Source organism: Oreochromis niloticus, linkage group LG23, assembly GCF_001858045.2.
Source record: "Oreochromis niloticus isolate F11D_XX linkage group LG23, O_niloticus_UMD_NMBU, whole genome shotgun sequence".
Taxonomy (NCBI): domain Eukaryota; kingdom Metazoa; phylum Chordata; class Actinopteri; order Cichliformes; family Cichlidae; genus Oreochromis; species Oreochromis niloticus.
In genome coordinates this window covers 36,216,155-36,229,221 of record NC_031986.2, presented here as the reverse complement: position 1 = coordinate 36,229,221, position 13,067 = coordinate 36,216,155, and the positions used below count along the sequence as shown (strand labels likewise).

General features: G+C 36.8%; 1 protein-coding gene across 2 annotated transcripts; it reads right to left on the bottom strand.

Moving 5' to 3' along the window:
• Nucleotides 1–822: 822 nt before the first annotated feature.
• Nucleotides 823–9,709, bottom strand: lnp1 (leukemia NUP98 fusion partner 1). 2 transcript variants are annotated; one of them, XM_005478800.4, is made up of 4 exons: nucleotides 9,281–9,709; nucleotides 6,195–6,440; nucleotides 5,080–5,172; nucleotides 823–4,818 (listed from the first exon to the last, which is right to left on the bottom strand). In XM_005478800.4, the coding sequence occupies exons 1-4, from the start codon at nucleotides 9,464–9,466 to the stop codon at nucleotides 4,651–4,653; spliced, it is 693 nt and encodes a 230-aa protein (XP_005478857.1). In that variant the 5' UTR covers nucleotides 9,467–9,709; the 3' UTR covers nucleotides 823–4,650. The 2 variants fall into 2 exon arrangements, with proteins under 2 accessions (XP_005478857.1, XP_005478858.1); XM_005478801.4 differs by having other exon boundaries at nucleotides 823–2,900.
• Nucleotides 9,710–13,067: the final 3,358 nt, after the last annotated feature.

The following is a 13,067-nucleotide window of genomic DNA, read 5'->3' as shown; positions in this document are numbered from 1 at the left end:
AGTTTGAGTTACAACGGAGGGAAAAAAAGAAAGTCGTGAGTGTTCATGAAGCAAACGACTGGCCACGCAGGGGCGTCTCCAAGATTTTTTTTTCAGTGGGGCGACATAGGGGAATACCACTGGGGCCTCGAAAGAAAGAAAACTCATTATGCAGAGTTATCAATTATAGTACATAATTATTCATTATATCACTTTAATGTTGTAGCTGGAGCTACCCACTACACTATATGTAGTTAAGAGTAACACATCCAGCTAACCAACAGTTAAGAGAAGCTTTCTATACAAGCACGTGGCCATGCTTTAGTATTACTTGCCCTCTTCATGCTGATGGCTGTGAGTTTTAAATTATATGATGCATTTTTGAACAGTTGTAGGTGCATAACTTTAGGGGAAATAAAGTCATTTTACTAGATGGTTCCTAGGCAACGTGAAGGCATAATATTTGGCATATTAGATAAGAAACTTTGTGCGTCACATTTGGTTGCTCAGCTATTGATGGTCTAGGAGGACTTGGTGGAAAAAGATAAGAACAAGGGCTTTATTATAGTAAGATACTGGGGTGGCACAGAGCAAGGAGGTCCTGGGTTTGAGTTCGCCATCTGACTGGAGCCTACATATTCTCCCAACCCTGAATTGTATAAATGGAAGAAAATGGATGGATGGACATAATGGAGGACAAGTGGAGTACCATAACCATAGACAGTTTTGAGTTTATGCGCTCCGTCATTTATTTGGGGTTATACTAAACAGATAAGTAAGGTGGATGGAATAAGGAAACAACAAAAGGGATCAAGAGATAAACAAAGAGATACAGAACAGGTGTTTCACTCCAGTGTGTTTTTATTCAAGAGTGCAAAAAAACAACAGTGAAATGGAAACAGTGAACACAGCAGCTGGAAGTTGGTGCTGCTGAGGGTCATAGTGTCTTTTCAGCTTTTTAAGCACAAGGTTGGAAAATGTAATTAAACACATAACCTCCGTGGTGTAAGCATACTGAACCCAACAGCCTTTAACTGTTCTGCAGAGTGCAAAAGGTTTTGTGTCTGTGCACATAAATCTAATAGTAGTTATGAGCATTTGCTGGTTAAATGAACTGCTATAGCAGCATTTTAAAATTGCATTCTAATTTTCATTAACTACAGAGTAATCCTTTATATAACTGCATATTTACATGGGTAAATATATACATAGGCCAGCTCTTTTTAGTTGGACTTTGTGTACATACTGTAAACTTGGAAGTGCAAAACACACGGCACAAGAGAGATGTTTGAAAACGATCGAATAGAAGTCACATGCAAAACAAAAGCTAATTAGGTAAGGCAGGAAGATGGTGCAGATGTACGATAAGATATGACACTGATGCAGGGGAGGAGTTTTGTAACTTAAGAGAAAACATCGTGAATGCAGGCAATAAATAAATGTGCACGCTCACTCCTTCAAAACAGCAGAGCAGAGCTATTGCTATTGGAGCTGTTGGAATTTCTCTACTGGGTAATCAGCATTGACTGAGATACACAAACCACCTTCAGCAGAATATGCAAAAAACCCATACAGACAGGTGACAAAGAAGGAAAATTAACTTCATGCTTCTCAATAAGGTATTGAGCTGCCATGTGCTGGCAGAGCGATTCTAATGCACCTTAGCACTGACTGAAGCCTCTGAAACATACTGAATGGATGAACATCATCTTTCCAAAAGACATTCTCTCATATGGTGTACAGCACTGCTTAACTTGTTGGTCAGAAATGTGCCAAATGTGTTCTACAGGCATGTGATCTGTAGTATTAAAATCATGTTCTGAGTAATAAAAGCATTCAGTAACCCCTTGTGTCGAGTAGAAAGTGGCATTAGCATAGAAATCTTTCATTGTAGCATAAAAGTGATCAGTCAGAGAAAGTTTGTATCGCTATACAGTGACGCTCTCTGGACTCAAATCAGTGCACCAAAACAGAGCCACTGGACCCCTTCAGTGTGTGGGTCACTGGTGTGACGGTTTTCCTTTAATTTGTCACCTGTCTTACAGTTGATTCTCTCAGTGTTTCAGCTTTTTTAAGACTGTTTTCAAGATTTTTAATTAAAACTATATCAGGAACTTGTGGTTATTATAAGATGTCAGTCAAATGTGGTAAAAAAAAAAAAAATTGTGTGTATGAATGGTTTTGGGAAAATATTCACGTTCCCCTTATTTCTGTGCTAAATATAAAACCAGAGTCAGAAACTAGTCAGCTTAGCATCAAAGCTTTAAACTGAGGGGAAACAGCCTGCCAAAGATGTGCTCAGTGGAACTCAGATGGCAGGTCTTATGATCCCTAAAATTCAGCTGCTACTGATGCACACATTCATATGCTACCTACTGTAAGAAGACTAATTTATGGGTTGTTTGTTTATATTTCATGATGTGATTTTATTTAATTAGTTCCACTTCAAAACTTGGAAATATTCAACTTCAACCACAAACTCAGCAGAATTCAGGCAGATTATTTTGTTCATTACCAGAAAATATTGTTAGTTTTGAGGATATTTGCTCCACCTAACTGCATGTCATTAGAAATTGTTTAGAGTAATTTTTGGACAAAAACAAAATAAGAACAAGAAAGACTAATCCTCCCCTGATAGTGCATTAATTTACAAGAGCTCTTATATAAATAATCACCAACCAATGACAGCTCCTGTCTCAGAAGACAGTTTTGCAGAGGGTGTTCATGCAGAAAGAACGAGGCGTGGAGATGGGGAGGAGGAGGTCTTGGGGTCACATATACATGCAGGCATTTCAAGTGTAGGTGGAGGACCATTATGGGACGGTGGTGCGACAAGAAGGCCAATAGAGGGGCTTTAGCATGGATACGTAGACACGGCATGTGGGACAGTTCCTTTTCCTCCATAGCCACTGCTCCATGCACTGAAACACATTTTAAAACACATCATTGCATCATTGTTGCTATGATCTGTATCATGTATCATTTATGCAGTCATTGATATTTTCAACTGATGCCAGGAGGTCATTTCCAACATGTTGATGCATGAGCAACAGACCCTAGCCCTTAGCTGGAAGGGACAGTGTTGCTACCTATTTGAGCAGCTTTCTCTGTTTCAAAGGCTACGAGTCAAAGAAGGTTTTAAATAGATTTCTTTACAGTTAATAATGTGGTGCCTTGGTTTTTATTGACTTTTATTATATTCACTTTGACAAAATGTTAACATGTTAACAAGTTCTGATTGTCAACAGATTCAACAGTATATAAAGTGACTCATTAAGAGAAAGATGCAATCAAATCATAGCAGAAACACAAATACACTGTAGTTCTGATGAAATGCTTTTATAAACTGTAAATATTCTCTATTGATTATAAAGTATATTTATATTTATTCTAAAGTGATATTTAAAACCATTTAATCAGTATAACCATAGAGGTATCTTCTCATCCAATAATGTGCTGTGAGTCTAATAACTGAATACAATGACCGTTACATACAGAGGCGTTTCCAGGAAATTTTATATGGTTTTGGCACAGAGGGACCCAAGAACCAGTAAGGGTGGTGTAGAGCACAGAAAAGCAGAAAACACCAAATTAAATCAGAAAAAAATGCCAAACAAAACCACTTGAAAATTGTTTGAAAATCCACTGAGTTATGGTGATTTTAACTTTGACCAGACTTGCATCCATGGATACCAATGCTGGTATTAGAGTTGAATCAATACTAGAGCAATAGGATTGATACTTTGTTTCTAACCAATAGTGAAATGTGTCAGACTTGCATTATGAAAAATCCCTGAACCTTTTTGTGCTGACCGTCATGCCTACTTTATTTATTTAAACAACATAAACTGATCCAACATAAACTGATCCAAAGTGCTTTAGAAACAGGCACACAGCTGAAAAGTTTGTTTTTTGTGTCAGTTGTAATTTCATTAAAATGTGTTCAGACTTTGCATATTGATGATACTTCATCTCATCTTCAATACATAAGCTGCTTTCATTGGTTAAATGGTATCAGTAATACTGGCCCTGTATTTAGTTGGTATTGAATCAATGCCAAAATTTGCAGAATGCAGTCAGGAAACAAGCAGTGGATCAAACCACTGTGAGGCATGTAATGGGGGAGTCATCCATCCATAACTGAGCAGAAGAGCTTTTAGTGTGCATTATCATATTATATAACATTATATAGTTATATTTACAATAATGTATTTAGGAGTACCACAATGTTTTTTACAGCAAAAATGTAACTGGACTCCTTACACGCCCCTGTTATTTTCACTCATGTTTGCATTTATATAATACAGATTTAGCTGGGGCACCGGGTGGACCTAATAAATTTCAGGCCCCAAGCCAACACTTTAGCAACACCCCTGATTACATAGTCATGGTACAGTACAGTTTGTCATACTGAGGTTTTAAACTTTGAGTTCAAACCTTTAAACTCGGTCTCAATTTTTTTTTTCTAACTCTAACCCTTTTCAAACATTTTTAACTCTGTGTTTGCACACTGAAGAGAAGGAGTTGCAATTATTCCAAAAGTGACCTAAAACTCTGGCCCAGAGTGAATTTGAGGCCCTGATTTTTCAGCGTCACATCATAGTAAAGGTTCAGAAGAAATCCTGATGTTTTGACTGCAAATCATGCATTTTCCCCTTCTTGAAAACAATATCAGCGATGTCTCCTCAGGGAATGTTGACGATGGAGTGTGTGCTGCTCCTTCTCCGTGGAAATCTGTCCATCTGCAGACCTCCTCCTCTCCTCATAGAGCTTCCTCCCCTGTAAAACAGCTGCTTCACTGCTGCTTCGGGGCCGACACTGCTCTAACCTCCGAGCTGCCTTCAGCACCCACCAGATGGAAACATCATAATGAGTAAGTATCCAGTTCCTGGGACCTCAGGCTGTTCAGTGTACTCCATGCATCTACAGGGATAAGTGTCTGCTGCAGGCATTGTGTTTTCATTCCAGTTCACATCATGCATGTCCAGGAACGGGCTGCTATCATGCGTCAGAGATCTGGTGTCTGACTTGCAGGGATTTGAGTGAACACAATGTAGACAGAGGTCATGCAGTAGATCTGACGTGTACAGGTTCTCTTACCTCTTTATGAAAGCGGTGTGTACAATGTGGCACTCCCCTCCCATTCTTACGCATGTCCTCATGACAGATCAGGCACAACGTATCATCCTTCTTCTGTGAGAAAAAGAAACAACACCTGACCAAGATTTCAATAACTTATGTATTTATAAAAATAATAAAGCTGTATTATTGCATCAGTGGGAGATTAGTAAGATCAGTTCAGAGCAACAGCTTCTAATTAGGCAGCTACTTTCTGAATGAAAAAACAAGAAGTAGGTGTGAAGAAATCAAAAGTGTAACTGCAAAATATGAAATGCTACTTAATATTTAATGTAAATAGAAAATAAAGAGCCATCTGTATATTAAAATATACAAATATGAAAGTTTGCTTCAGTCAAAAATAACTTATTTCAAGTTAAATATAGCAAATACAACTAACCCTGTTTGTTTTGAGTCTGTAGAACTTAAGGAGATTAAGTGACAGGAACTTCATATATGCAACTTATATACCAAAGTGAAGGAGCTCCATTTAATTTCATTTTGCTCTTAATTTATTTAAACTTAAAGTAATAAATAAAGATATAATTTTAATTTTAATTTTTACAAAGTTAGGGGAACCTGTACCTGTTATTTGCACTGTGTATGTTATGTATCACTTTTTTTAATTGATTTCATGTGACACCACAAAGATACAGAAACACTGTTTCATTAACATTAAACCCCTGACAATGAGTTTTAACAGGGGTTGACAAAATATTTTGTTCCAAGAAAAATCAGGTATAAAAATGAAAAAGGATTAAACATGCATGCACAACTGTATTCTTTAGCATGGAGACAAAAAGCATGGACAATAGAAGAAAAAGAAAACTTCAAGGTCCTTGTGTGCATTCAAGACCAGTTAATTATGTGGGTATTTGTAGGTTATGTAATTCACAGCTTTGTTTTTGGCAGCACATAAAAGTAATGCAGCTTTTCAGGCTCCTTAATCTTTACGGGTTTCGTAATGTTATTGGAGGAGGAGAAAGAACATCAAATATGATCGTCCTACTCGGTCATCTATAACACGATGAGAAGGTAAAAATCTGTAAAGACTGTTTATAGTTCGTTTAGTTAATGTTATAAATCCTCCCACTCACCAGAGACGTGGTCTTCTTATCATTTAGAAAGAGCCTCTTCTCAAGTGTCTCTGTGAGCTCTGGGATGGTGGTGATGCGATTCTCTGCGATTGCAGTCTTGGCACGGTTGTTGTCATCTGCAGAGGCACGGCGAGGCCTCTGGTGGACCCTGGTTTCCCCCTTATCCTCTCTTGATTTGACGTGGCTGGGAGTGGGCGCCATTGTAGCCGCATGAAACCTGTTTAACTTCATGACATCTAACTGTGACTGAGGATTAAGAACAGAATGATAAGTGTTATTACACTATGTAACAACACGTGAGAGTAAAATTATTGCGTCACATTCCTTCTAACAGTGAAGCGGAGTTGTAAGAAGATTAAACTAGAGAGACAACCATGTCTGCCTTATGTCTGTGAATGGGGTTAAACACTCACTCGCTAATATCCTTAAGTAACATGTTGGCAAAGCAGCTACCTATATATAGTTTGACTCTACACTCAGGACAGAACGTAAATATATATTTACACAACAGCAATAATCTGATAATGCAACTCCAGTAAAACATCAAAGGTGAAGGTACAGATTAATTTCAGTGTTTGGCTAGACTTGTAAATCTGTAACTACAGAACTGTTCTCTGTAAATGATGTATTTCTGGAGCACTCATTACTAAACTAAGGTTTAACCCTTAATGGGAGCTTTAAATACCGATGCACTAGACACAGGCTGACATTGTACAACCCCAAAAGTAAGTTATTTCTGGTTCTACTTAACTTTATTACTGCTGATGAGGAAAAAAATACGATGTCTGGATGTTCCTTTGACTTTAAATTTGAGGAAAAAAAATAACATGAGAGATCTGTGACACTGTGATTTGTTTCTGTTTAAAGAAACTAAACAATGTGATAAATGTTACTTTAAATAGGTCAAAATATGTGTAAAGGTGTGAAAAGTGCAGTCAGCGCTGATGCACCTTAATAAGTCAGATTTTCTGTTGATCTATTATCTCAATTAGTACTGTCAAGACTTCTTTAACTGAGCAGGTTCTTCAATTTTGAATTAATTGCCTACCCCCGCTTTAGTGTGTAGCTACTTTAGGAGTCAAAGGTTTCTATATGTGGAGTGTGTGTATTTTTTCTTTGGATCAACCCCTCACTTCAATTTCATAAACCTTGATCTCACCAGCCAAAACGTCAAACTTTAAGCTTCAAACAGGACTTCAAAAAAAGAATGGTCATAGGGGTTAATTCCATCTTTTATATATATATTATGTTTTTATGGTATTTGCAAGAAGCCTTTTTGTTTTGCGGTGCAAGGAAGTGGCTTATTATGTTGATGTTGCTAGTTTTAGCTGTTATAGGACAAACATTGCTATTTGTAGCTGCCAGCCTTGTTGACTGATAAACCTCCTGGAACATTTAGTAAAGTCATGGGCTCATCTGTAACACAACTTTTGCATTTGCTACATTTTAAAAGATAAATGTAGTGTGATGAAAGGCTAAAAATATTCAGAATAGTTGTTATTTAAATGAGAATTTCTTTATTTCCCAGAATAAACTTATATAGCATAGGCTTTCAGCAAAATTGTTATTTTAACTATACTGACCAATAGTTCCACTATCAGACCAAGAATCTGTGCAATACTTCTCTATTTCCTTGCTTAAAAATAGAGCATATGGGGAACTGAAGGCTTCAGTTTAAACAGCACTTCTGATTATTAGTGAAAGGTTACACTATGCTACTACATTTGTTTTTTTTGCATTTATCAGTGCTTCCTTCATGATGAGAACTGATGGTGCTCACCCAGTGTTGTCTGTAAACTACTTGCTTGTAAGTTTCTTTTCTTCCACAGAGAGGCCACTTTATATGTGTGCACTTACACTGTTATGACTCTTATCACCTGCTTTAGATTAGAAAGAGTTTCTTTGGCTCCTTCCTTCCTTTAGTTTCCTGTTAACTCCTATGAAATTTGTCATACACACTAATGAAAATATACCAGAAAACTATAAAGTAAGCACCACTATTCACCACACAGGCCATGACACCTTGACCATGCGGACAGATAAGTTACCCTGTTCTGTGTTATTAATAAAAAATACAAATCACTAAATTGTGCTCCACTCTTGTTGTTTGCTGCTTATAAGTTGTACCTCTATTTTTTGCTAAACATCCACATAGCAAGGGGTAAGGAAAGAGTCGGAACGCTATTGAATGAAGAATATGTGTAAGAGCTTTGGCATGCAGCAGCCCATGACTTAAAAACATTGTTTATAAAAGAAAATGATATCAGATGTGAAGGTATTTTTAGTTGAAAAAAATATTTTTCCTGCAGACCTACACAGACACAGCTACAGCACAAACACCAGACTGGTCTGTATTCATTATAGAACTATTCTGTTTTTCCTAATGAGACTGTGAACAGCTCAGCACGTGGCAGGGCATTTGCAGTGTTTGATCGCTCTGATGTAAAGTAATAGAAAACAACTCACTTAGAGCATCAATAATTTAGTACTTTGCAGGCTTTCATGGGGAAATTTACCAAAACAACAGTTTACACACTACTAAAGGCTTTTTGTTCGGAAGCTTTAATATTTAATTAGTTCTCATACCAGCTTGTAAAACATACATGTGCATTATTCTGCTGTCATAGTCCATATTTCGTCTTTTTCAGAGAAATAAAACTCTGTGTTTTATAAATATTCCATGCAGTGATATTTGCAGTCAGTGAAGGTATGGGATCTTTCTAACACCCTGAGCTGGTTTTAAAGAAACACATAGAAAGTATACTGTCTGATAAATGTACTTAAATGTAAATGTATTCATTAAACTGGCCTTTAATTAGTATAGTGAAATACATTCATCAGAGAGTGCATATATTTTCTTTTTCCTCCAATTATCAATGAAGGGCCATACAGTATTATATTTAAAGGTGTTTATAGTGTCAAGTGTACAAGCACGCTGTCCATATGTGGTGTAAAACTGGACAAGAGAAACTCCAAAAAATGTTTGTTAAAAGTGTTTTGCTGCTGTTTAAATGTCAGTGCATGCATCAAATCGAACGCTGCAGAGCTGAACAGTCACATACGTCAATCCATGAAGTGCAGCTTACCGCAGTTGGGAGTGATGCTCGTCTATCAACTTGTGTTTTTGAAGGCCTTCTGAAACTGCGTTTTCTTTCTCTGGAATGTACAGCGTCTGGTCCGTGACCCCAGTAACTACTCATCCATTTTGTGAAGTTACTATCATCGTCCTCGTCATTGTCCATAATGATAGCAGGCAGAAGCCGTAGAGACATGATAGAGCTGTGCAGGGAGCTTCTTGGTGCAGCAGGTCTTGGTACAACAGATGAAAGTGAATGGGGTGAGCACAGACAACACTCAGCTGACCTATTGAGTCTCTAACAGACCGGCTGCTCTGCTACACTGCACTGTCCCACATGGCAAAAGTGACTTACTTCAATTAGATGCCTCTAGTGAATCAAGCTGTCGCTTTTGTTGTTATCCTTGGACAATCTAAAAATAACCTGCAGAGATTTAGCTCTGTGAATCCTCTATAATCTATTTAACATCGCTGGTACAACACAAACTGGAGGTGATTGGTATAAACAGCGAGGTGGTAGCTGTGACGGAACAGCTAGTATTTTGGCACTGGGTGGGTGATGTGACCACTCCTTTTAATCTTTCCATTACAGTCATCAGCCTCGGGGTAGACAACTGAAACTCCAATTTCCCCATACTTTCCACTCGCTGAGTACATCACACCTGTCAATAATTATGGAGCACAGGCAACTGGGTGCTGAGAGCCCAAGGCTTGTGCAATACAGGGCAAAGAGTTTTAATATTACACTGTATACAACAGTTTATTTGTTTTGCTCTTTTAAGTCAAATATGTAAAATCCAGATTTTTTACATGAACAATGAAAACATGTAATACCATAATTCAGTATATATCATGTCAGTTCAGTCTGATAAATTATTATTAGTAGTATTAAATACTATTATTGATATTGCTACAAAAAGTGGATTGTGTATTATTGGAAATATTCATATTAGACTGTGTTAGGGTAAACCACAATAGAAAACACATTTCAAGTGAATCCCACACCATGTTTTCATTTGTTTTTATTTTTTTTTAACAAAAAAGCAGAAGAAATTATATACAAGTCTTTATCTGCTCTTTTACAAACTCAAAGTTTCCCTGTGCTAATAATGTTGTAAAGATCTCAAAGAGAAGGATTAATCCAGGGCAGGCACTGTTATGAGACATTCATGCTGCTTTATCATGTAACCTCAGATCCCCACTGAGCAAGAGATTACGGTAATCTGTGTTCTTTCCAAAAATAAGGATGAAACAAGGTCACACCTGAAGACAAATTACCACATTTTATTAAATAAATGAAGAGTACTATCCGTGTGCGCCGTTGAGATATTATAATATCAATGAGCCTCCATCCAATATTATTATGGGGTCTTTATCTTACAATATAAAACACTTTGAGGCGACTGCTGTTGTGATTTGGTGCTATAAATAAAATTGAATTGAATTAAAAGTATTGGAAACTGTCTGGAATTCATTCATTACAAATCTGCACAGGTTATTTTTTTAAATATAAAATTAAAATAGTGTTTCAGATTTAGGATAAACCCTCTGTATCAAACAACTAAAACAGGAGAGAATAGCTATACAATACAATACCACATATAATACAGGATAAAATACAATGACTTACTGATAATTTGTTATTACTGATAAGTGACTGTGTACAGCAGCTTGTTGTATACTATACAAGCATGCATTCATGCAGACACATAATCATACTCTTAATCAATTAATTACATAATCATCATGCTTCTTTTAAAGGCCGAATGACCACGATAATCAGTATAAAATGTTTCAGAAAATGCTATCGTATTAAAGCTAGTTTAAATCAAAGCAGAGGCATGATCTACTTGATAAGTTGAAGAAGGCTGTTCCAAAATTTAGTTTTGGTCACCTCTACATTTAAAATCAGAATGCACAACACTTCAAATACCCTGAATAAATGATCAGAGAAACAGAGTGGAATTAGGTTTTGACAGTTCTTATGACAGCACGGGCCGACCTTTCAGTCTTTTGTATGATAGTAAAATTAAAAAATGAATTCCAGATTTCACTGGAGGCCAATGAAGGGAGGCAAGGAATGCACAAACACAATATTTTATAATTTTTTTTTATTGAGACCTTATTATACATTTACATACAAAACATACAGTCTACATATAGTTAAACCTTAGTGTCACAACAAGTGTTTGCTAAAAGAAAAAAAAGCAACAAAGAAAAAGTTTGTTTTTTTTATTTAAGGGAAAAGAAATTTGGGTTCCTTAGTAAGGAGATATGAAAGGAAAGGCTTACGTGAGGTATAACATTTCTTATTGGCCCTCTAAGAGAAAATATAAACTTTTCCAATTTAAGGAATGACATTAGATCTGTCTGTCAAGAGTTTTCTGTTGAAGCTTGGGTGACTTCCAGTGTAGGAGGATACATCTTTGGGCAATTAAAGAGACAAATGAGGCAATACTTTCTGTTTAGTTAACTCAGATAGATTACCCATCTACTCATAGCTATTAGCTATAAGTATGTTGGGATATGATATCAGTCTCTAGGACTCGATTTCGAAAACATTTTTCTAAAATCCTGTTTAAACATGACATGAGAAGGGCCTTACAAGTTTATTATTATTAGAGCAAATGTATTATTTAAATATGATCTGAATATTTGAGATTTGTAAAAAAAATCGTAAAAATTTTATAAATACTATAAATGAAGAACAATGTTTGCAAAAATGGTCCCTGGATGCAGGAGTTACCCTGGACTCACTCACTTAATCAACAGACTGCACTGCAGAAAGAGCAGCAACAACAACCTGCATGAATAAAATGTACCAGCATGAATTTATGTTAATCAGATTTAAAAATCTAACTGGAATAATCTGCTGTGTTCACATAGCTGATCTTTAAAGATTTACGTTTCCAAACAACATGCCACGTGCATCAGGAGAGCACAGACACGTCTCAGTAATCACAGGTTACCAAGTACCTGCTGGCAGCAGCTACAACTGAGCCACGCAGTGCTAACAATAGCAGGCACAGTTTATAGGAATAACAGGTAGAGTCAAGAGAAGATCAGACATTCTTATAGTAGCCCCTATCCATCCATCCATCCATCCATCCATCCATCCATCCATCCATCTTCCCACAGCTACACACACACCACACATGTAACACACAAGGTTATTGTGTCACATCACATGTGGTGCCAGGCAAAATTGATTTTATGGCCTTCATTGCAAGAATCGATTGTGTTCAGGGCGGGCACACGTTTTGTGCTATGCTCAACTTTAACAGATCGATCGATTTTTACATATCTTGCTCTTAATTCAATGAAACTGAAAAACAGAAATATTTGTATTTGAAAAAAATGATTAAATTCACTACAGAAAGAACCAGAGACAGGTGACAAATTAAAGGGAAAAAATTGAACTCTGGCTCTCCACAGTGAGGGAATTTGGGGCTTTGCTCTGATGACGGGGGTGATTTTGCTGGTATGGTTAGGAAATCAATGTAAAGTTGTTTTGATTGATCACTTTTATCCTGTGATAAAATATGCAATGGGAGTGGTCTCTCCCAGGATGAAAGTGCTCCTATCCACACTGCATGGTTCAATGAGCACTCTCAGATTAATAAAGTAGTCTGGTTCTTCAAAGAATCTCACCAATGGAAGAAACTTTCTTATTTTAATTATGTTTTTTTCATATACGTCATGTGGGTCTAGATTTTAGTGTTGTTGTTTTAGAGTTTGTTAATTAATTTACCTAAATTAATTGAATTTAGGTAGAAGAGTGCGTCATGTGTTGAGTT

Bases quoted from the DNA above. Each gene is read 5' to 3' on its own strand.
- lnp1 (XM_005478800.4), bottom strand. From the start codon at position 9,466: ATGTCTCTACGGCTTCTGCCTGCTATCATTATGGACAATGACGAGGAC. The intron at 5,173-6,194 runs GTGAGTGGGAGG...TTTTTCTCACAG, and splicing joins ATAAGAAGACCACGTCTCTG to AAGAAGGATGATACGTTGTG. The intron at 4,819-5,079 runs GTAAGAGAACCT...TGGGTGCTGAAG, and splicing joins CACACCGCTTTCATAAAGAG to GCAGCTCGGAGGTTAGAGCA.